The 22,338-nt window shown below is 42.8% G+C and overlaps 2 protein-coding genes across 7 annotated transcripts in view; one reads left to right on the top strand and one right to left on the bottom strand.

Moving 5' to 3' along the window:
- The window catches only part of MBLAC2 (metallo-beta-lactamase domain containing 2), an 8,698-nt gene extending 6,872 nt beyond the window's left edge, over nucleotides 1–1,826 (bottom strand). The window contains exon 1 of the mRNA XM_054053391.1: nucleotides 1,329–1,826. Coding sequence (XP_053909366.1) covers nucleotides 1,329–1,764 — 436 coding nt within the window. The 5' untranslated portion in view covers nucleotides 1,765–1,826. The remainder of the gene's footprint in view (nucleotides 1–1,328) is intronic.
- POLR3G (RNA polymerase III subunit G) lies at nucleotides 906–22,338 on the top strand. 6 transcript variants are annotated; one of them, XM_054053393.1, is made up of 9 exons: nucleotides 906–1,223; nucleotides 4,839–4,967; nucleotides 7,047–7,176; nucleotides 12,550–12,606; nucleotides 13,335–13,385; nucleotides 13,940–13,942; nucleotides 17,739–17,806; nucleotides 19,033–19,161; nucleotides 19,803–22,338. In XM_054053393.1, exons 2-9 carry the CDS (start codon nucleotides 4,848–4,850, stop codon nucleotides 19,887–19,889), a joined length of 645 nt encoding a protein of 214 aa, XP_053909368.1. In that variant the 5' UTR covers nucleotides 906–1,223; nucleotides 4,839–4,847; the 3' UTR covers nucleotides 19,890–22,338. The 6 variants fall into 6 exon arrangements, 1 of the variants encoding a protein (XP_053909368.1); XR_008447623.1 differs by lacking the exon at nucleotides 19,803–22,338 and having other exon boundaries at nucleotides 909–1,223; nucleotides 13,893–17,806; nucleotides 19,033–19,108; XR_008447624.1 differs by lacking the exons at nucleotides 19,033–19,161; nucleotides 19,803–22,338 and having other exon boundaries at nucleotides 909–1,223; nucleotides 13,893–16,030.

The following is a 22,338-nucleotide window of genomic DNA, read 5'->3' as shown; positions in this document are numbered from 1 at the left end:
CAAGAATTAAACCCAGTAATCTCCGTTTTTACCCCACACCAAGGACTACAGATGGCTTGAAGGCTGTGAACAGGGTCAGGTTCTTCACAGGGACAGGTCTGCGCAGAATGCAGGGACTTCTCGTAAGTGACAGGTGCCAGGATAAGACCTCAAGTTGTGCCAGGGCATGTTCAGATCACACACCAGGAAAAATTTCTTCACTGAAAGTGTTATCAGGCACTGGCAGAGGCTGCCCAGGGAGGTGGTGGAGTCACTGTCCCCAGAGAAATGTAAAAGTTGGGTAGATGAGGTGCTCAGAGATATGGTTTAGTAGTTGACAGATACGGTTGAACTCAGTGATCTCAAAGGTCTTTTCAAACCTAGTGATTCTATCATACTAATGGCAGGTTCTGTGCAAAGAAAGGTTCTGCACAGGGACAGGCTCTGCACAGGGACAAGTTCTTAGGAAATTTATTTAGTTGTGGACAGGTATGGCTGGACTTGAAGATCATCTCAAAGGTCTACTCAAGGACAGATTCAGCAGAGGGGGAAGGTTTTGCACAGCAATAGATTCAGCAGAGAGGACAGGGTCACAAGGACAGGGTCTGCACAGGGGCAGGTTTGCATAGGTAGTGGTTTTGCAGAGGGACAGGTTCTGCAGAAAGGGAAGATTTTGCACAGGGGTGGGTTCAGCAGAGAGGGAAGGTTTTGCATAAGGAATTGCAGTCTGGTTCTCAGTAACCAGGCCCTTCCTTGACCTCCCTAAAGCAGCAGGAGCACAGGGCCCAGGTCGGCGCGTCCCACCCTTCCCACTCTCTTTAACCCTGCTCCCTCCCGGATCTGCCCCGCAACTCCCAAGCCCTAACCCTCGTGCAGCCGCTGTGTGGGTCGCACGGGGTACACCCTGAACGCCCTCCCCCCTACCCAGGCCGTCTCGCAGCCAGGTCCTGCAGAGAGGGAGGGTTTTGCACAGGGACGGGCTGTGCGGGGGCAGGGCCTGTGCGCGGGGAGGCTGTGCACAGGGCCAGGCTCAGCACAGAGGGGAGGTTCTAAGCAGGGGGAGGTTTTGCACGGGGGCAGATTCAGCAGGAAGGGAAGGTTCTGCACAGGGAAGGGTCTGTGCAAGGTTTGCATAGATACAGATAAAGCAGGGAGGGAAGGTTTTGCACAAGGAACCCCAAGCCGGTTCTCAGTAACCAGGCCCTCCTTCGAGCTCCCTACAGCAACAGGAGCACGCAGCCAAGGTAGGCGCGCCCCACCCCGCTCCCTTTAACCCCTCCCTTTTCCCGCTGCGTGTAGCCCCTCCCTGTCCCACCCTCCCCGCTCCCATTAACCCTTCCCCCCCTCACCCTCCTGCAGCAGTCGGGTGGGTCTCACGGGGGGCACCCTGAAGCCCCTGGCGCTCCAGCCGGGGCGGGGCTCCCGCACCACCTCTCCGTCCCGCAGCCAGGTCACCTCCTCGTAGTTGTCGCCGCGCAGCAGCGCCCTGGCCTCGGCGCTGTGCACCGCCACCTCCTGGAAGTGCCGCAGCCCGCCGGCGTGGTCGAAGTGCACGTGGGTGGCCACGGCGAGCAGCGGGCGGGGGGCGGCGGCGCTCAGCAGCCCCGCGGCCCGCAGGTACTCGGGGAGGCTGCGCAGCCCCAGCCCCGCGTCGATCACCACGTCCCGCCGCGAGCCCCGCACCAGCCAGATGTTGGCGCGGTTACCAGACTCGTAGAACCGTTCCTGAATCCAGAACACGCCCCCACCCAGGGGCTTGTGCGCGAACCACTCCAGCGCCGACATGGCTCCCCTTCCTGCGCCCGCCTCCTCCCCGGTCCTCGTCCTTCCTCCCTCTTCCCTATTCTTCTCCCTCCCCTTCCTTCTTCCTCTACCCCCCCCTCCCTTGCCTTTCACTTCCCTCCCCTCGGCCTTCCTTCCCCTCACCTTCCTTCTGCTCCTTCTCCTTCCTCTTTCCCTTCCCCTCCCCCTCCCCTTCCCCTCCCTTTCCCTTCCCCTCCCCTATCCCTTCCTCTCTCCTTCTCCTTTTCCTTCTCCCTCTCACTCTCCTTTCCCTTCCCCTCCCTTCCCCTCCCCTTCCCCTCTCCTTCCCCTCTCCCTTCTCCTCCCTGTCCTTTCCCTTCCCTTCTCCTTCCGTCTCCTTCCTTTTCCCCTTGCCTCTTTTCCCCTTTCCCTTCCCTACCCCTTCCTCTTCCCCTTTTCTTCCCTCCCCTTCTTTTTCTTCTCATTCTCCCCTCACTTTTCCTCTCCCCTCCACTTCCCTCCTTCTTCTTCTTCTCCTTCCCATTCTCATTGTGCTGCTTCTTCCAGGCCCCCTCCCTGCCTTTCCCTTTCCTGCCTTCCCCCTCCTCCTTCCTCCTCCTTCTTTATAGTGTCAGTGGCACAGAAGCCATAAACACAAAAGTGGGCACAAGGGATGGGTCCCATCCATAGAGGAAGCCAGAATGGTGCCTGTCCTGTGTATTCTGTCAGGCTAGAGGCTTGGATCTACAGCTTGGCTTTTCCCTTAGTATTTCTCTCACTTCATGGTGTTGGTAGACATAAACCTGCTAAGCCAGAATGCTTGAAAGAATTGTGTCTTTCAGTTAAACTCCAGAGTTGAGATACTGCCATTTTGAAGGCTGTTTAATTCCCATCACAATAATTTTAGGAAGAAATTCTGAATGAGGGTGGTGAGGCCCTGGCCCAGGTTGCCCAGAGGAGTTGTGGCTGCCCCATCCCTGGAGGTGTTCAAGGCCGGGTTAGATGGGGCTTGGAGCTCCTGATCCAGTGGGACATGGAAGGGGGTGGAACTAAATGGGCTTTAGGACTTTTCCAGCCCAAACCATTCCATGATTCTATGATTCTCATGCACCATTTCAATAAAATGTCACAGAGAATTAATTTTAAAGCTGCATTTTAAAAATGAGACCTTTATATTCACTGTGTTTGCAAACTGTCTTCCTTGCTTTGTTTTCTTCTGTTGTTGTTTCTGGTTTTTTTTCACTGCTAGATAATATAATTGCTCATGTTTGTGGCTTACCTGTCTTCTATCTTTCTTCACTCTGCCAGTCTCGCATCTTGCTTTTAATCCTGTTTTCAAATGAATTTGCTACTTGTTTTTTCCTTTTCTTTTTATTTCCAGTTAATTAACTGCTCAGGGTTAGGTTTTGTTTTGTTGTCTTTAATGATTTATTTAGGTCTTTCTAATTTTTTTTAGGCAGTTTTCTGTGTTGATGAGTGATGTGGAAATACATTATGTGATTTTGTTTTATCCAAGCAGAGCTTATTTCTGTTAAAACTAATAAGTAAGAGAATGCTTGCATCAACCTGTTACTTACTGGTATTTAATATAAAAAGCCATTTCTTCTGTTTGGGGGAATCTTACAAGATCTTAATCTTTAGTATGCATTTCTTGGCTCGTAATTGTAATTCTCTACTGCATTTCTAGTCACTTTAGACAAGTGTATGAGCAGCTGTAGGTATTGTGTTGTCTCATTCCTTGTTTGAACTCATACACACTAACAGCGAGATTAGATGTTATGATACAGGTACACCAGAACGTCTGCAACAGAAAAATTTGTGCCAAGCAAGGTGCGATGTGGTAACCATGCAATTAATGGCCATCAACACATGGGGGTTCTGGGCCAGCGCGTTGAGTTTTACATGGTATTGAGGAATGGGCACTAGCAGTTTGCTTCAGCCAGGATTTTCTTACATCCCATTTCTGGGCATCTTCCTCTGCAGAAAATGACACCATACATGGAGGCGTTCAAAAACTTTGGGACATAGTTTAGTAGTCACAGTGGTGTTGAGCTGATGGTTGGACTTGGTGATCTTAGAGGTTTTTTCCAGCCGTAGGGGTTCTATGATTCTGTGACTTTGCTTTACTTGCTAACCAACGGATTGTACAATCCTGAGACAGAGATAGGTGTAACACTGAAGGTGGCAAGATGGGACTGTAAATGTAGCTTTTCAGGCTATTTTACATCCTTGGTGAAATAGTTTAGCTAGGAACAACCTCCTTTATCAGCGGTTAGCTTGCAGACATGGTGGAGTCCTTTGATGCTTTTACCTTGCACCTCCTGGCTTTTGACTCTCGATTAGTACCTGAAACTACTTACGGAGATAACGCAAAACAAATAATCCAAAGGACAAAGTAGCCATGAGTCTTTTTTGGGGAAAAGTTCAGAAACTGCACAATATTTTCACAGAAAGTTCTAGGTCCTTGAACTTCTTTTTTTTCCCTAATGTTATCTTTTTTTTTCTGGTTCTTCTAACCTGACTGATTATCAGGGTGTGCAGGTGAAGGGGAATGGTTTTGAGCTGAGAAAGGGGGATTTAGATGAGATATTACAAATAAATGTTTTCCTGTGAGGGTATGGAGGCCCTGGCCCAGGTTGCCCGGAGAAGTTATGGCTGCCCCACCCCTGGACATGTTCGTGGCCAGGTGGGATGAGGCTGTGGGCAACCTGATCCAGTGGGAGGTGTCCCTGCCCATGACAGGGGGGGTGGAACTGGATGGGGTTTGAGGTCCCTTCCAACCCAAACCATTTCATGATTCTGTGACCAAACTCAAGTCAGTGTATCTGAGGTTTAGAAGAAGAAATTTTAAAATTCCTAGGTTAGAAGGTAATTTTAGACAGGCAGAGGTGGTGAACGGAAGTGAGGAAATGGAATTGATTTTAAGCAAGTAATAAATTTATAGTCGGTGGAAGAACCTGAGAATAGTGTTAACAACAGCTCCCTGTTTATAATAGTGTTTGAGAGTGGCTTTAAAATTACTGTAATCTGTTAGTCAATTTTATAGGCAATACATATGTGTATCTGATACATGTAACAAGAATAAATCTCTAAACATCTGTAATGTTAATTTTCAGTAACTGCCGATGGCTGGGTCAGGCAGAGGGAGAGGACGGGCCTCGTTCACCTTCAACATTGAGGCTATTGGCTTTGGTAAAGGTGCAGTTCTACCTGATGTTGCGTGTCAGCCTCCACCAGTCTTTCCTGTAAGTACAGCAGGTACCTAAGAGTGTGCTGTCTGCCTTCAGGTAAAGTGTATTCAGACAGTGTGATGAAATATATGAACAACCTTAAGCAGTTTAGGTCAATTTTGAAGCAGTTAGTGTATATCATTGCTTTTCTTATTATTTCTCCCTGTCCCTTTGCTACCTGTTGTATCCATTATTTAACTAGATTGCTTGCTAGATGTTAATTTGTTCAAGTCCTCACCATAATTTGGTATTCTAGACATTACAGTAGAAGAAACACTGGATATCTGAATTTGTTTGAAATGAAGTTACACTAGTCTTCAAAGCTGTGAATGGATTTGCTGATTTTAGATTTTAAGCAAACATACAAAATTTTGGATGATTGTTTTGTACCTGATAGCCAGCATTTGAAAATAACTTGAAAATAACTGAAAAATGTTTTATGTAATTAAGGAAATATAATTGAGATTTGGCATTTGGGACGTGTTTGAAAATTAAAGGGGAAGGAAGAGCGTTTTCTGACTGTGTTTTGCTCTGCGGGGAAGCTTGGACAATTTTGAGGTGGAGAAGTAGTTGTACAGTGTTACAGTTTTACGTAACAGAACTTCCCAGTTATGTCAGGATTTGATCAAGATGCGTGAAATTTTTATCACTCTCACATGTTATGATATAGAACTTGCACATTTAACACATGATCAGTGCTATGCTGATATTTCTCTGAGCAGTTATTTCACCCAGGGTGAAATGCCTGAGCCAAGCTATCCTCTTAGTCCACCTTTACAGCTGAATTGTGTGATTTTGTAGATATTCAGGCATCTGCAACTCTTCCTAAAGCTCACATTGCTTTCTGCTTGATAACACAAGGAAACTGATTTCTGTGTGAACCACAGCTTGTGCAGTTGCAGTCATCAGTGGATCAGTTTGGTAGGAGAACTCCTAGATCTGGAATATCCAATGTACACCATGGAGAAGTTAATGATGCTCTCTTCCTCCTGTGGAGAAAGTTTCAGAACTAAGTTAAACATTTCAGGGGAAATCTAGTGTCGCTCAAAAAAAAAGTTTACCCAGTGGCATAACTAGTGTCGATAAAACTTTCAAGAGTTAGGTGTAATGATTGGGAAGTGACCAAAAGTATAATGTAGATGTTGATTGACTTACACTGAAATTATTTTAAGCAGTGAATTGTTGCTTTTACATATATCTAATAGTCACTTTTTGAGTTCTTATGAATTTCTTATAAATGCAATTAGAAACCCAATTAAAGAGCACCAACTTACTATCAGCAACATTAGTGCTTTAAAACGTTGGCCAGATAGCAAATATATTTGGAAGCAATAAACTGCTTTCATGATCCAGCTCTGGGACCTGTGCTAGCACTTCGTGTTTAGCAACCGACCACTAAAGTATCGATCATGTACCATCTGCTGTGAGAGAAGCAGAATCCTGTAATCCAGAATTCTGTAACTTGGTCTCTAGTGTTCTGCATATCTTTAAAACTGGTTTTGCTTACTTATCTTTCCCAATGTCAAGATTCATAGTACAAAAAAAAAAAACAGAACCCCAAAAACTGCCAAAATCCAAATCTTAGCAATTCATTTAAATTCAGCTTGCAGAAACTGAGTTGTGTGAGGGCCCATGTGCTGCCTGGTTGGATGACAACACAACTTGTTTCCATGACAGTGGGCATGGCAAGGGTGTTTGTCAGAATAATTGTCCTTACGGGAGTTAAAATGCTGTTTTAGAGGAAGTTAAGACCAGCACTACTGAAGGGAGAAGCAGTGCTTCTGAGTAAGTGAGGCAGGCGTGAAAAGCTGATTTTGGCAATTAAGAGCTTGACGTGGCTATGAATGACCATTTCAATGGTTTAATGCTTCTTTTTTTGCTTGATTTCTTGATATACTTTTGCAGAAAGATACAGTGAAGTCATAAAAGGTATAGACGTAGTTATGCATGTCAGAATGCAATAAAGTATACTTGCAAAGTAGCTTGATGCATAGTTGCACTCGTGATTAGATGTGTTTATTGTAGCTTTTGTTAGTGTTCGTGTATATTTGATGGTTATTAAGACCTTATAAATAATAAACATAATTTGTACAGAGTACAGACAATAAGCCAGTGCCTCTGAAAACAGGAGAAGATGAAGATTACATGTTGGCCTTAAAACAAGATCTTAGAGGAACTATGAAAAAAATGCCATATTTTTTGGCAGTAGAAGAAGATCGAGAAGGTTTGTTTATGTGCTCTTTATTTTCATTTGTATCTTTAGTCATTATTACTCTGTGAAGGATGGTGTGGTGAAATGCATACATTGAAGATGAATTTTGTAATGATAATGAGGAATAAAAATTGGCAGCTTAACATAGTAGGGATTTTTTTCAGCTTTTACACTTGTGGAAGTTGTGGGTTGCACCTACAAGTGCTATATCTGGAAAACCAAGTACTGTGTAAGAAACCAAGGTATCACACACATATTCCATTTGATATACAGTAAGAAACATTTAAACCACCTATCTGTAGACTTTTCAATTATTTGCTAGCCAATAAAAGTGAAATAGGCATTTCAGCTTGTTAAAATACCCTAAGAATTGTGAACTAGAGCAAAGAAATCTGTAGTAAATGCCAGTGTTGAAATTCAGCTTCCATTTTAATGGGATAAAGACATCCTTGAAATGATCAGTTCTGTATTTTATGTTTAAAATAATCAAAGTAATATTATATTTAATAGCTAGGCATTCTAAAAGGAATTAGAAGGAAAAGGAAGGGGTAAAAAGACTTTAATCTCTTGATGCCATGAAAAGCCAGGCTCAATAATCAATGCCAATATGATTATTAAGTAAGGTATTCTTTTATGCGACGTTGGGCATGCATGGGAGAGCTCCACCTAATGTGTGTGCCACCTCTAGCATGATTTACAAAGGGTATATATAGTTAAAGTATACATATTCATCACTTTTCGTGGAACAGGTGTGTCTGTTATAATCAGTTCCCAGAATTTATTTCTGTAAGTTTCCTCCCCTTGGCACACACGCTCTGCTCTCTGGGGGTGTTGGGCTGGGGGCTTCTGGAGGAAGGCTCGCAGTCGTCTTCGCAGTGAACTTTTCAACTTTCCTTCTTGCGCATGCTCTTAGACTCTTTGGGCACCTCTTTAAGGTTGTATCTGGTCCTCTTATCACTGCACAAGTCCTTGTTATCTGGCTTTATTTGATACAGTCACATTCTTTCTCATTCTTTCTAACTGCAGCCTTGTTAAAATTACTTATGTAAGCGTAAGTATCCAGGCACAGGCTAGCTAAAAGTTATTATTCAAGCTAAGCCTATATTTTAGTTCTGAAAATCACAAAAACTATACACAGTATTCAAACCTATAATAGGTTAGCGACTTATAACAAACAATCTCTCCCTTCACTCTGTTTACCTGCCTATGGGTATGTTTTAAATCTGGCAATCGTAGGAGGTTATTACTGTGAAGAGGGCTTCTATTTGTTGATGATTTTTGCCTGTTTCTCCCATCCTCCAGAGTTCTTCTTCTGCATGGTATAAACGGTAAGTAAAAAGTGAAATGCATTGTATCAGGAGATGCTGCAGGTGTCAGACTCTAGGCCCAGCCAGTTCAATAGACAGCTGGTAAAAGGCTTTGTGAGAGTGGTTAAGAAATCCAAAATGGCCAGACATCTTTTCCTTGCTATCTAGTGCTGATTTTGAATAACGAGAGCTGACTTGAACTCTAAAACGTGGGGTTTAATTACCACACCAAAGCCACTTGGAGTATTTTCTGGCTGAATACTTGTAATGTTGTTAGGTTACAGCTGCACAATCCAATCCCTTCTGAAATTCTGGTAATTTTTGTTAATGGTATGGAGGTTTCTGCTGTTTGTCTTAATTAGACTTTGAATGTAACAGTGATTAATACACCTTATTGATTTCATTCTTGTACTAAAGCACTGTTTAGAGTGGCACAGCACTCTGCAGTGTGAGCAGTGAACACACTGGCGATGCTGCACTGTGGCTTACAAAAGGCAGGATATTTCATCTGGAGCTGCAGCTGGGGCCTGGCAGTCCCTGGGACACAGCAGGCAGCTCAGTGCAGCACCAGCACAACCCAGGGTGGACCCCGACAGTGCGGCCAGGTAGAACCTTGGTTGTGAGGCATGGAGGTCAAATCTGATCATCATTTCTAGATCCTTTTTAGATGGTCAAAGAATTCCAAATTACTCTTTTGTCACATCTCCTCTTTCATCGTCTGAGTAAACAAATTTCAGTTGCTTTGGATACTCATCTCAGTAGAGGTTTGCCCTGGTCTTGATCTTTCTCTGGCTTGAAGTTTGCTGTTTCCATTGGGAGGCACAGAAAAGGAAACTGCAATGCCTGGGAGCCAGTCAGGGTTATTCCCAAGAAACCAGCCACTCTGTGAGAAGATATCTCTCTTTTTCAACTTTTTCTCACGTGATCGTTCTTACTGTTCACCTCAAAATTGCCTTTGTCTCTGCAGCCTTCTTTCTGAGGTGGTGTGGTCTCTCTCTGTTTCTCAGTATGCTCCTTAATGGAACTGCCAGCTTTGAAGACCTATTTTTATTTTAAAAAATCGCCTTTGCAGGGAAAACAGGTAGACAGCCACTAGATAGACTCAAATAATGCTTCAAATGTTCTCATTGTCTCCCCCAGGGTGAGTTAGTAAGTGGAGGTAACTTTTTACTGAGCCTTTAGATGTACAAAAATGCCTCTGAGGGACAGAGTCCAATTACATCAGCGGTGGCCCGCAGCTTGAAAACCTTGTTTTCATCTCAGTCACAGTATGCAGTTGTCTCTGGGACTGCGTTATGTGGCAGAAGTGGCCTAGCTTTAAGAAAACCACTTTCTTCCCGCAAGGTAGATTACTTTTAGCTGATGTTTTTTGTTGTCTGGTTTACAGCCTCTGTATTTCATCCAAAATGTTTGGCAGGAATAAAAGAGAAATTAAATTGCCTTTGGTGCAAGAACAAATGGATTGTTCTAAATGCTTGGCACAACATCTCTGAGCCAAATAGTGCTTTGAGGTATGAAGAGGGAAAGAATTTAAATAGCTAGGACGTAACTAACTGTCTTTCTTTCATTATTCAGGTAGAAAATGAAAACCATGTCTGATTCTGCCTGGCAATTTGGATGCATTAGTATGCCATACAGAATAGATTTTCACTACTGATTTCAACACTCATTTTGAGTGAGCATCAGGCATATTCTGTAGTATCATAGAATTATGGAATGGTTTGGGTTGGAAGGGACCTCACTGCCCATCCTATTCCAGCCCCCCTGCCATGGCCAAGGACACCTCCCGCTAGATCAGGTAGCTCAAAGCCCATCCAACCTGGCCTTGAACACCTCCGGGGATGGGGCAGCCACAGCTTCCCTGGGGAACCTGAGCCAATGTCTCTTCACAGAAGAACATTTCCTGATGTCTAATCTACATCTCTCATCTTTCAGCTTAAGTTCTCCATTTTATTTTCATAGTAAGTTTTCAGTTTTCTTCACTTTATAAGCTATGAATCATCCATATTTTTCCTGTAGTTATGTCCACTATGACTGGTGGTTGTCACCTTGTCCATGGTTTGGAATTAATTCATTACCTATGAGTGGTGAGAGTCAGTCAAGCATATTTTTTCACTGATGGCCTCAGCAATTAGTTCTTTACTGAAGAGCCTTGAGCTGAAATCAGAACTACTAGTTGCTTTCACTCTTTGTGCTGATGGTTTCCTACAGCAACTGGAGGGCCACCAACATTAAATGCCCCTTGAGAAACTTTAATTTTAAAGGCAAGCACTTTATTGCACAGTTTTAAGTAGGTCGTCTGCTTGCCCTTGTCATAAAATCAAGTTTAAAATTGAGCTTAATTTCTGATGTTGTCTTCTCCCTTCTTTTTCTCCGGTGAGTATGTGTGAAGTCTTTGACTCTAAAGGTCACAGTGTGTCTTTGTTACCATTTTTTTTGTACAACATCCTCAAAAATTATCCCTCTTTGGGTAATGAGTTATTAGTGCAGTCAGAGTCAGCAATTTTGCATTAAGTGGATTTTTCATTTGAGCTTGGTAATTTTATAAGAAAAAAATGAACCAATTTGAAAGCACTTAAGTTTTGATATTGCTTTTGTTATTAGAGGTTTGGCAGTATAAATGGAGGTACTTGCTCTGTATGATTACTGTTTAGCCTCAGCCTGGCCTGAGTTGGCAGCTAAACACAAGCAGTTGCGCTGATCCCAATTCTCACACCTGAAACACCCCCACTCCAGGAAAGGGGACAGGCAAATGAGACCAAAAAGGCTTGTGGGTTGGAAACTGAGATTAAAACAGCTTTAATGAACCAGTAATAATAATAAGGGGAGGAGGGAACTGTTAATAATAAAATAACAAATATACAAATACATGAAATGGCTCTCCCTCAATGACTACATCACCACTGATGCTGCAGAGCAGGCAGAGTAAAGGTCCCAGCATGGACTCAGTGGCAGGAGGGAGCTGGAATCAGGAACTGGACTCAGGAACACACAGATCAGGGGTCAAGGCAAAAAGACAGATGAAGATGAGGTCTATAGACGTCGGTCGATGTAGGTCATCGAAAACAAGATATCAACCCTCGTGATCCCTCAGCATTATCCTGACTATGATGTAAATGGGATGGAATGCTCCATTAGTCAGTTTGGGATTGCCTGCCGTGTCCACTCCTAACTGCACTTGCAACCCTTTTCCTCCCTATTTACTTATGGCTCCACCAGATGGAGGATGGCCTTGGTTTGCATAGCTATAAGCAATACCTTTTGCACCGTGTTATCACTTATAGAAATAAACACTATCTGGAAAACACACAGTTAACTTTCACAAAATGAAGTTACTTAGATGAGACTGAGCTGAAGTTAGAACGTGATTCTACTTTAGCCCAAACCAGAATAACTGTACTATTTACAATGCATTTTTCGGTTTAGTTCTTGTGCGTGGAAAGAAGTTAAATGGATTCAAGTGCGTTGCCGCTGCTCAGCACACATTTCTGTTACGATGCAAAGCTTTGTTATTGCAGAAGTAATGAAACATGATCCCCCTGAGATGTGGCCTGCTGGGACCTCAGAATTCTGGGCTCTCTGTGATTCACACAGTTGTGATCAATGCCACTGCTTTTATAGCAAAGGTTTGATTGTGAGACTGCTTAGAGTAGAAGCGTTCATTTGACATTTCAACTCTGTTTCCTGCCTATATCTGCGTTTTATTTCTATGCTTTCCAAGGATAGAAGTATAACAATTTTAGATGTTTGGGTTTTTTTTATTGGGAGTGGGTGGGTGTTTTGATTGAAAGGAGACACCCCAAAAATGCAAAGCAATCTTAGTGGGTTTTTTGGGGGAGGATATAAAATCCATGTCTTGCAAGTACTTAGCAAATGATCAGTCCTGGGAATTACACTGAGAACTGCTTGAAGTACTGACGTTAAACTGTTTTGAAGTGTTCAACAACAGCACAAGGAAGTATTCAGTGGGGGATAAAAAAAGACACGTATGTTTAGTTACAGGAGAATAGCAAGGACAGTGTCTAGATTGCCTTTTTAATTCATTTAATTACATAACTTTTGGTATCCTTCTCTACAGCCATTGATAGGTACAGTAAAAAGTACAGTGAAAAGGAGCGTGCGACATGGACACCAGGTAATATCTGTGATTATCAAAGGCTAATTCTTTATTAACCTGTGAAACAGCTCTGCTTTTTTAAGTGATTATTTTTCAAGCAATAAAGAAGTGTTCAAAGCCTTGCTGAGTCATGTATTCCTTGTGTAGGGTTATACCCTTTGCATGTTTTCAGATCAAGGCAAAGTATTGTTTCATCTAAACAAAGAAAAAAACTCCTGATTTTATTTATTTACTAAGTTGAAACAACTCATTTGCAGCAAAATTGCAAGCTTTACCTCTCACTCCAGCTTTCCATCTTCCTTGCTCACCATGCAGATACTAGTTCGGAACTGGGAGCAGACATTGATGTTGCTAAAAATAACCCAGCCTGATGTCTCAATCACAAGTAGCTGGGGTTTGTAGCATTAAATCTCCATAATCGTATCTATATAGCTCACCGCCGCACATGTACTTATGGAGTGTGAATGGAAGGGCGTGTGTGCCACTGGAAGGGCTGAACTTGGTCGCTGTGGGCCAGATGCCAGTTGTTGTGATGTGAGTGAAATGCCAGTCCTCCCTCTAGTTCCTTAGTTTGAAATACAGCTGCAATTTGTTGTGAATTGTAAAATAAATGGTGCTAAAATGCTGAGGTGTGCATGTAAATAGGATCAAGCACAACAGGGCCCCACCTTTCCTTGGTGTGTGGCAGTGGGAGGACAGCTGCTGTAAATCATAATTCATATTCATTAAGGCTGTTTTCTGTACAGATTGGAGAAGACTCCCAAGAGAGATGAAGCCAAGGAAAAAGACTAAAAAAGGTATATTATGTATTTTTAAGAAGCACTTACTACATGCTAGTTGAGTGGTAGAAGACACACTGGAGCTGGCTAGGGAAAATAAAGTGTTAGAAATGTTAATTAGCCTGAATAATCAGTGCTTTTGGCAGACTTTTTCTAAATAATTTACTAGTCTGCCTGTCTTGTGTGGTTTTTGCTTTGCTTCTGTAGGGTGGTTTATCTTGCTGGAACAGATTTATCTTCTTTTCCTGCCTTTCATATCGATGTACCATCTTAACATAGGAGATATATAACAGAGAAAGATTAAAAAACACAAAACTTTTTGTTTTGAAAGTTTGTAGCTTTAGTCAGTGCTCACCCTTCTATTCAACGAATCACTGGCTGTTCAGATTTTCTTTGTATTTTGGGTTTCTCAATCATCTTGCTTATGATTTAGTTGACTTTTTTGCATTTTTAGGCCTTTTATGTGTGATTTAATGAAGGTTATTTTCTGTATTCCCTGGTTTTACTTTTTTTGTTTATTTTCAGCTTTCTTCTGCAGAATTGTGAACCAGATTCTTCAACAGCAGTTGGAGCTGGTATTGGTTGTTCTCACAGGAAAAATCTTTTTTGTTACACAGCATCATATGTGTATTTGTTTCTCAAAGTGTTTTCCAGTATGCATGACTGTTATTTTAAGTTCAGTTCTCTGTAGAAGTCTGTCGCTGTGTTAATGTGAAATAACACTTGGCCTCCTGTGTCTAGCTGTCTGTTACATGTAATTGGTTACTTTCTTGTTCTCTTTGTCCAAGTCCTTCATGTGTCATTTTTCAGTTCAAGGATAAAATAGAAAAAGAAAAGGGAATGTGTGGTAGTCATGGAGACTGGCTCAGCTGGCAGCTTTGGTCCTTTTAAGAGCGTCGTTGAGAAGCATGGTACTAGAGGTAGACTGTGAGATCCAATTGAAAATTAAACACTTATTTGCAAAATCTCTAAAGAAGAAACCACTACCTACCTACTTTTTGGATTTTTTTAAAAAAAGAAACTGCATTGGCTTTTATAAACTGGATGCAATAAAGATTCAATGAAATAATAAATGACGATTTAGTATTTGTTTTTTACAATAATATATTTATTATAAACAAAGACAGAATCACTGCTCGCTGTGACAGATTTTTCCTCTTTCTTCTGTGCCAGTTTCTCTATTTGCTCTTAAAAGTGCATTTTCTAACATAGCTGTAGTGGCAAAGATCAGCTGAGCATCAGAACTTGATTGGATGAAAAAAAGAGGTTCTTCTAAAAGCAGATATCATGTGGGTTTAGTTTTATGGGGAACCCTGATGATACAGAGGCCATACAGAAGTCATATGTCTTGGGAAATTTGTAAGTAGCTGACAAGTGACGCATTAACTCTTCTGGTCCATATCCTTGTTGTATTTTGAGGACAGCCATTGTAGGTTGTGCTTTATGGTCACGTGGAACAAGTAAAGAGAATCTGCACCGAATTTCAAACTACTCTGCCTTCGTAGATTGCAGGGTGGGTTTTGAGCCACTACAGAATTACATGCACAGGGGTGACTTCATTTTACACACCTCTCCCTCTTCCTTTCTTCTTTCCCTTGAGACCTGCCTTCTTAGTAGCAAAATTTTGGGTGGAATTCCTCATCTCTTCCATGCTAACCCTGATGTGTGGGCCACAGTATCCTAGATAACAGCAGTGCCTGCCAGAAAAAACACCCAAAACCAAGAAACGTTGACTGGGATCAGCTCTTGTAGGCCATCTATATACATATATCGAGACAGCTAAGATTATGCATTTAAGCATGAAGAACAGGTATTTGGAAAGATTGCATTGTATTCCATTGCAAGGAAGACAATTGTAAGGAGCTGTTTTGCTTGACAGTCTGCTAAAGATGGGTCAGTTTCTCTAGTTTTAGGATAAACCCCAGAGACGCCCAGCATTTCAGGGAAGATCATGCATGCGTCTCTTCATTTCCAGGCTGCTTGTTTTGTAGGCATTACCTCTAAAAGCCTGCAGGGGGTTGTGCAGAGGTGATAGTTTTGAATCGCACTTTCCACTTGTTTCCCTTAAAAGCCTACTTATTCTGGATGTGTTTGCTTTGATGCCCTTTTTTGATGGTTGTACAGAGCAGCTTGACTTTGCTCAGCTCGGTGCAGTGCTTTTGTTACATCATCCCTTCCTAGGCAAAACACTGAAAGGAACAAGTAACATGTGTTACTTGTGACACATGCTTTTGACAAAATACCTTTGTCTTCTCAGCAGCTCTTAAGTGTTCTGCTTCCTTAAGGATTAGGCCAGATAAAATATGTAACCGCACTGGGTTGCTATCTGCTCTGGGGAGGGTTTCCCCTCCATTGATGCATATTGTTTTCTTTAGCACCACTTAGCACAACCCAGCATAGAAAAGGTGCAAGTGATGTAAGACAGCTTGTCTGGATCTGCCTTGCCCATCAGAAGCTGTGGAGATGCACCAATGTGGCACTTCACACACTTTTACCCTGCTGAGAAGAGCCAGTCTGCATTCGGTACAGCCCTGTTTTATATGATCATCCTGAATACAGCAGGAGAGCCAAGAGATGATTACATCGTGGTAGCAGGAGGTCTCAAAGAGCTCTCTGAGTGCTGTAACTTCTTTTGGTGTGGAGCTATTTACTCCTTCTCACTGGTAAGTCAAACTTCACTGCTGGATTTGGGGCAGCTATTCCTTTAGTTTAAGGTGCGGCAGTGTAGGTGGTTCTTCATAGAATCATAGAACACTGTAGGTTGGAAGGGACCTTAAAGCCCATCCAGCTCCAGCCCCACTGTCATGGACAGGGACACCTTCCACTGGACCAGGGCTCAAAGTCCCATCCAAGCTGGCCTTCAACACCTCCAGGGATGGGGCAGCCACAACTTCTCTGAACAGCCTGGGCCAGGGCCTCCCCACCCTCATCATGATGAATTTCTTCCTAATGCCTAATCTAAGTCTTTCCCCTTTCCAATTTAAAGCCATTCCCCCTCATCCTATGACTCCATGCCATTGGAAAAAGTCTCTCCCAGCTTTTCTGTAGCCCCTTTCAGTACTGGAAGCTGCTCTAAGGACTCCCTGGAGATTTCTCTCCTCCAGGCTGAACAACCCCAATTCTCTCAGCCTGTCAGCTCTTACCTGGGTACATGGAATGCTATATTTGACCTTCGCTCCACCATGTAGTTAAGTAGCGTGATGAGATTGCAGGGAGTAGCTTGATAAAGATTGTGTTCACGAGTCAGGGGACTAGATGGAAATATGCACTGTGGACTCATTAGGTGAGAGCCAGCTGTGGTCCAAAATCCGTCGAGCTGCAGTCACCAGGGCCTGCTGTGTTGGAGCTAATAAACTCTGCCATCTTCCTTTTTTTTTTTAATGTCTTCAAAGTACCCAGCTGTCATTAGTGTGTTGAACAAATTAGTAACAATAGTGAGTTTTTGTCTTTGGAAAGATAATGAAAAGTAACAATGTAGATTTTGTTCTAGTGTCTTATCGCGAGTACAAAGGTGAAAAGTGTTTTCATAGACTTATGGAATGGTTTGCATTGGAAGTGACCTCAAAGCCCATCCAGTTCCACCCCACTGCCTTGGGCAGGGACACCTCCCACTGAACCAGGTTGGCTCAAGGCCCCATCCAAGCTGACCTTGAACACCTCCAGGGAGAGAGCAGCTACAACTTCTCAACCTGGGCTAGGGCCTCACCACCCTCATTGTGAAGAATTTCTTTATAATGTCTAATCTAAAACTCCCGTGTTCCAATTTAAAGCCATTTCCCCTTGTCCAAACACTCCATGCCTCTGTAAAAAGTCCCTTCTCGGATTTCCTGGAGCCCCTTTCGGTACTGGAAGCTGCTCTAAGGTCTCCGCAGAGCCTCCTCTTCTCCAGGCTGAACAACCCCAACTCTCTCAGCCTGTCCTCACAGCAGAGGTGCTCCAGCCCTCAGATCATTTCTGTGGCCTCTTCTGGACCCATTCCAACAATTCCAGAAGCAGACACAGGTGTCCAGGTGGGGTATCACAAGAGCAGAGTAGAGGGGGAGAATCCCCTCCCTCACCCTGCTGGCCGTACTTCTTTGGATGCAGCCCAGGGTACAGTTGGCCTGACTTTTTGAAGCTGCATGTCATTCTTTGGCCAAACTTCTGGTCAGCCCTCTGTTCAAAGTGAATTTCTGACTGGCCCTGTAGGCATCACTTGGCATAAGCTGGGCATTTACACTTCTGTGAATGATGTAGCTTCAAGTCTAAGGTAATTTTAATACAGGGATTCCTATGGCATTCTCAAGGTGTAAGCTCTTAAGAGGGAGTAAAATAATTTGTGTTCTTCCATAACAGAAAAAAAAATAATGGTAATGTATTTTATTTTAACAGGTATAATACAAAAAAAAGCAAAAAGCTCCGAGCCTACAAGTAATCAGGATGTGTTGAAAAAAATTGAGGTAAGATCTGCACACTCTTTCTAAGTTGTACAGTACAAATTGCTGAACGAAAAGGAAACCTTTAGTAAGGTTTTTTGATATCAAATGGAATTACCAGAGCAGTCTTTTCCTGGCTTTTTCTTGTTGCCCTGATGGAAAACTGTTCTCCTACGTGGTAGCACCAGGGAGAGGGTAAGGATCAGCCTGGTCACAGAGTAACTGTTTTCTCTGTTCCTGTTTGAGCACAATGAGCAGTTGTTCACTGGGCAGTGATGTAGCCTAATTGTGAGTGGCAGAGCTACTATTAGAGCTTAATGAAGAGGGAATTGGTGCCAGAGCTTTTAAACTGTAATTGCTGTTCTGCCAGTCCACTGATGTTGAAAATTAAACCATTTAATAAGTTGAGAGGGAAGAAACATACAGAATGAGAAGCTTAGGAGGAAAGTGACCTCGGTTTTGAAGGCCACTACCGACCAAGTAGGAGTGGGAAGCTGGGAGGTGAAAGACTCTTGTATTTTTTATCTTGGTGACCTGTAAGTTGCTTGGAGCAGATATGCTGTTATATATGGTATGTGGCATTGCTTTGTCAAGCATGACGTGACCTTCTGCTGTCAGTTATTCCAGCAATGGGTGGAAAAGTAAACAAAAAGGAAAAGTAAAGGAAAATCATCATCTCCGTTTATTACACAAGACATACCTTTTAGACAAGTCTACCTAATGCTTAATCAAGTCAATCCTATTGAAGCTCTTGCCCTTCACATCGTGTAGTTTTAAATACTGACAAAAATCATTTGCATAATGTCATTATGCTGGTTGCCTCGCTGTTAACTGCAGCATGATATTTTGGTACTGGAGACCTCAGAGAAGCCCTCCAGTACTGAAAGGGGCTACAGGAAACCTGTGAAGGGGCTTTTTATCAGGGAGTGCAGGGACGGGGCAAGAGAAAACAGTTTTAAACTGAAGGAGGAGAGAATTAGACGAGATTTTAGAAAGAATTCCTTTCCTGTGAAGGTGGTGAAGCCCAGGCTGCCCAGAGAAGTTGTGGATACTCCATCTCTGGAGGTGCTCAAGGCAAGATTGGATGGGGCTTTGAGCCCCTGATCCAGTGAGAGGTGTCCCTGCCCATGGCAGGGAGTTGGAACTGGATGGGCTATGAGGTCCCTTCCAACCCAAACCAGTCTATGTCTCTATGATATGCTGTTGCTGGAACATAAGACTACCTTGTAAAGGAGATTGCTTTTTGATAGGAGTTGGAGAAGAGGGATGATGAAGAAGAAAAATCTGAAGACGAGAAAGAGAAAACAAAAGACAAAGAAGATGAAGATGATGATGAGGCAGAAGAACCAGAGGAATATGATGAAGAGGAGCATGAAGAGGTATGATGTTAGTTTTCCTGTTTACAGAAAATCAAATCCTGCTCATTGAGCATCGTGTTGGCTGTCAGCCAGAGAAATGTCCCTGGCTTCTCTGACCCTGAGGGAGAGTTCCAGCAAGAGACGTGATTACATCAGTTTTGTTTGTTGCAGTACATTGTGCTGTAGTTAATTTAAGTGGGTGGTTTAGGCTTATTGCTCCCAAAGAGTTCTGAAAAAAGGTCTTGCAAGCAGGAATGCATCCCGCCACTGTAAAAAGAATCATAGAATTGTTTGGGTTGGAAAGGACCTTAAAGCCCATCCAGTTCCAACCCCCTGCCATGGACAGGGACACCTCCCACTGAGTTGGGCTGCTCCCAGCCTCACGCAACCTGGCCTTCAACACCTCCAGGGAGTGGGCAACCACATCTTCCCGGGGTGATACATACAGTTATTAATTTTCATCACTAAAGCAGTGATACTTCTTCTTTCATAGATATCAGAACTTCCTTAGGATATTTTCCATTCTCTTTCCCCCACATAACAAAAACTCCTATTACTGCTTTAAAGTGTGGGTGCTCCAGTGCAGTTGAAACCATATTTTTTTCATAAACTGTCTTCTCCACAGATAAAGTGACAGGCTTTTTTCCCCTCCTTTTGTTTAGGAAAACGACTACATTTCCTCATATTTTGAAGATGGAGATGACTTTGGTGGTGGCAGTGATGACAACATGGATGAAGCAACCTATTAACTGTTGTGGTTCACTGCTGAAGCCTTGCACTGCCTGAAGGAGAATGCTGGAGGTAGGCTGAGTATTGACAGAACTAAGGCTTTAGCACTGTTGGGTTTAAGTATACTCTCCAAAATCACACTGGACAAATCTTTCTAATTGTACTGTGCTGTAAAACAGGATATGGGGTGCTTCGTTTTGTTCTTTTGCCAGATGTTTTGCAGGCACATGACTTTTTAAGGTTCTCTGGAATGCCTACAAATGGAGTAAGCTAAATGCCATTGTATTGCCTTTGCACAGAAAAAGAGTGTATGCATTTAAATTCAAATTGTGCCTAAGCATTTGCACTAATCAGTTCTACGCTACTGCAGTCAGACCTTGAAAATAACAGTGAAATTCTTAATGACTGCAGTGAAGGAGAAGGCACGGCCATTATGGATATCCGCTGCTCGTGTTTGGCAGCTGACTTCTCAGAAGCCATTTATGTTAACTTCTGAATTCAGGTGACTGAAAACAACTGACCACTGAGCACTTTAATATAAACTGGCTTGAAAGCACCTTAGTGATACGGATGGACAACATAATAATGAGAGTATTTTGAAGAGCTGTTTTTCCAGTTAGGAAAAATTATTTTCACTATTTTGGTCAGAAGAGACTATGATATTTAACAATATGTTACATTTCCTTCGTGAATCAATGTTAAGTAATAATTAAGGGTGATTTCATTTAGAAAGAATATCTGGCAGAATTTAAGATTGAGAAATTATGGAATCCTGGTTTTCACCAGTGCTATACAGATCAGTGACAGGGATTTCAGTCCTTTGCCTCCGTTTCTCCACCTCTTAAGGCAACACTAAACTTTCCTACCTCACAGAGCTGTGAGATGGCAGATGATAAGCTATCTCTGCAATTATTAATGCACTTATTCATTTTCCTGTGGAACAAGCACAACAGAAACTTAACAGACAGAAGTTCAATTAAAAAAACCCCAAGAAACATATGAAAAGAATGTGGTGAAGTGTTTTGATACAGGAGGTTTTAATTAGGAAGACAAGAATGCTGAGGAGACCAAAACCAGAATGTTTGCAAACATTAGTTTTTTTGAAGAACCAGCAGCTGAAGTGTAGAAAATGTACTCCTGAGATTAGAAACTTGAGGAAATGACAGAGCATTCTCTGTGTCCCATTGACCTTTGTTGATATGAAAAGTTACTGATCAGTGTTATTATTGATCGGTTATTATTTTACAACTGATCAGCTTTCTTTTTCCTTTTTTTCACTTTCTTAAAACATTCCGTTCCTGATAACCAGTGCTGTTGATCAGGTCTTGTGAAGGAACAGTTTTGGAGCAAACCCAATTATTTTATTAGCAAAAGAGAGTATGGAAGGTTTCTTTGCAAGCTTGGTGTTGTGTTGAGCCATACTGTACCTCACCGCTGACTGGAAAACAGTGCTGCATTATGCTGTGAGCTTCTGTATTCAGTAAGGATTTGTTCCTTAAGGTGTAGCTTTCAAGTGTCCTGATAAAATACATTATCAGATATAAAAGAAATGAGACTAAAATGCTATGCAGGTCACACCTCGGAAGTATAAAAATTTTATTGTGAAGTGTTCATAACTATACAAATAATATCTAATAAATATTTTGCTTCGTTGCACAGGAAATGCATTCTGTCTGCTTATTTTCTTCCAGTATCACACACACCAGCAGTTATTTCTTGCTCATTGCATTGAACGTGATATACAAGAGAGACAGAAGATCATAAAATCATAGAACCATGGAATGATTTGGGTTGGAAGAGACCTTAAAGCCCATCCAGTTCCAAATCCCTGCCATGGGCAGGGACACCTCCCACTGGATCAGGTTGCTTAAAGACCCATCCAACGTGGCCTTCAACACCTCCAGGGATGGGCAACCATGACTTCTCTAGGCAACCTGGGCCAGGGCCTCCCCATCCTAATTGCGAGGAATTTCTTCCTGATGTCTAATCCAAATCTTCCCCCTTCCAATTTAAAGCCATTCCCCCTCACCCTATCACTCCATGCCCTTGTAAAAGTCTCCCCCAGGCTTTTCTGTAGCCCCTTCAGGTACTGAAAGCTGCTCTAAGGTCTCCCTGGAGACTTCTCCGGGCTGAACAACCCCAACTCTCTCAGCCTGACCTCAGAGCAGAGGTCTCCAGCCCTTGGATCATCTTCTCTGGACCCGTTCCAACAGCTCCATCTCCTTCTTATGTTAGGGATTCCAGAACGGGACACAGGACTCCAGGTGGGGTCTCACAAGAGTGGAGTAGTGGGGGAGAAGCCCTCCCCTCGCCCTGCTGGACAGCAGATATTGTGAACAAGGTAAGCATGCTGAAAATTGAATTTCCTTGCCTGAAGTATAATTACTAGCATCTTCTACTGGCTGTGCCCCCCTGTGAAATGTAAACAGAGAGAATGCCTGTCTCTCACACAAGGAATCCAACAGATGA

This window comes from Cuculus canorus, chromosome Z (assembly GCF_017976375.1).
Source record: "Cuculus canorus isolate bCucCan1 chromosome Z, bCucCan1.pri, whole genome shotgun sequence".
Lineage (NCBI taxonomy): Eukaryota > Metazoa > Chordata > Aves > Cuculiformes > Cuculidae > Cuculus > Cuculus canorus.
The sequence above is the reverse complement of the archived record's forward strand: the minus strand, read 5'-3'. Positions and strand labels throughout refer to the sequence as shown.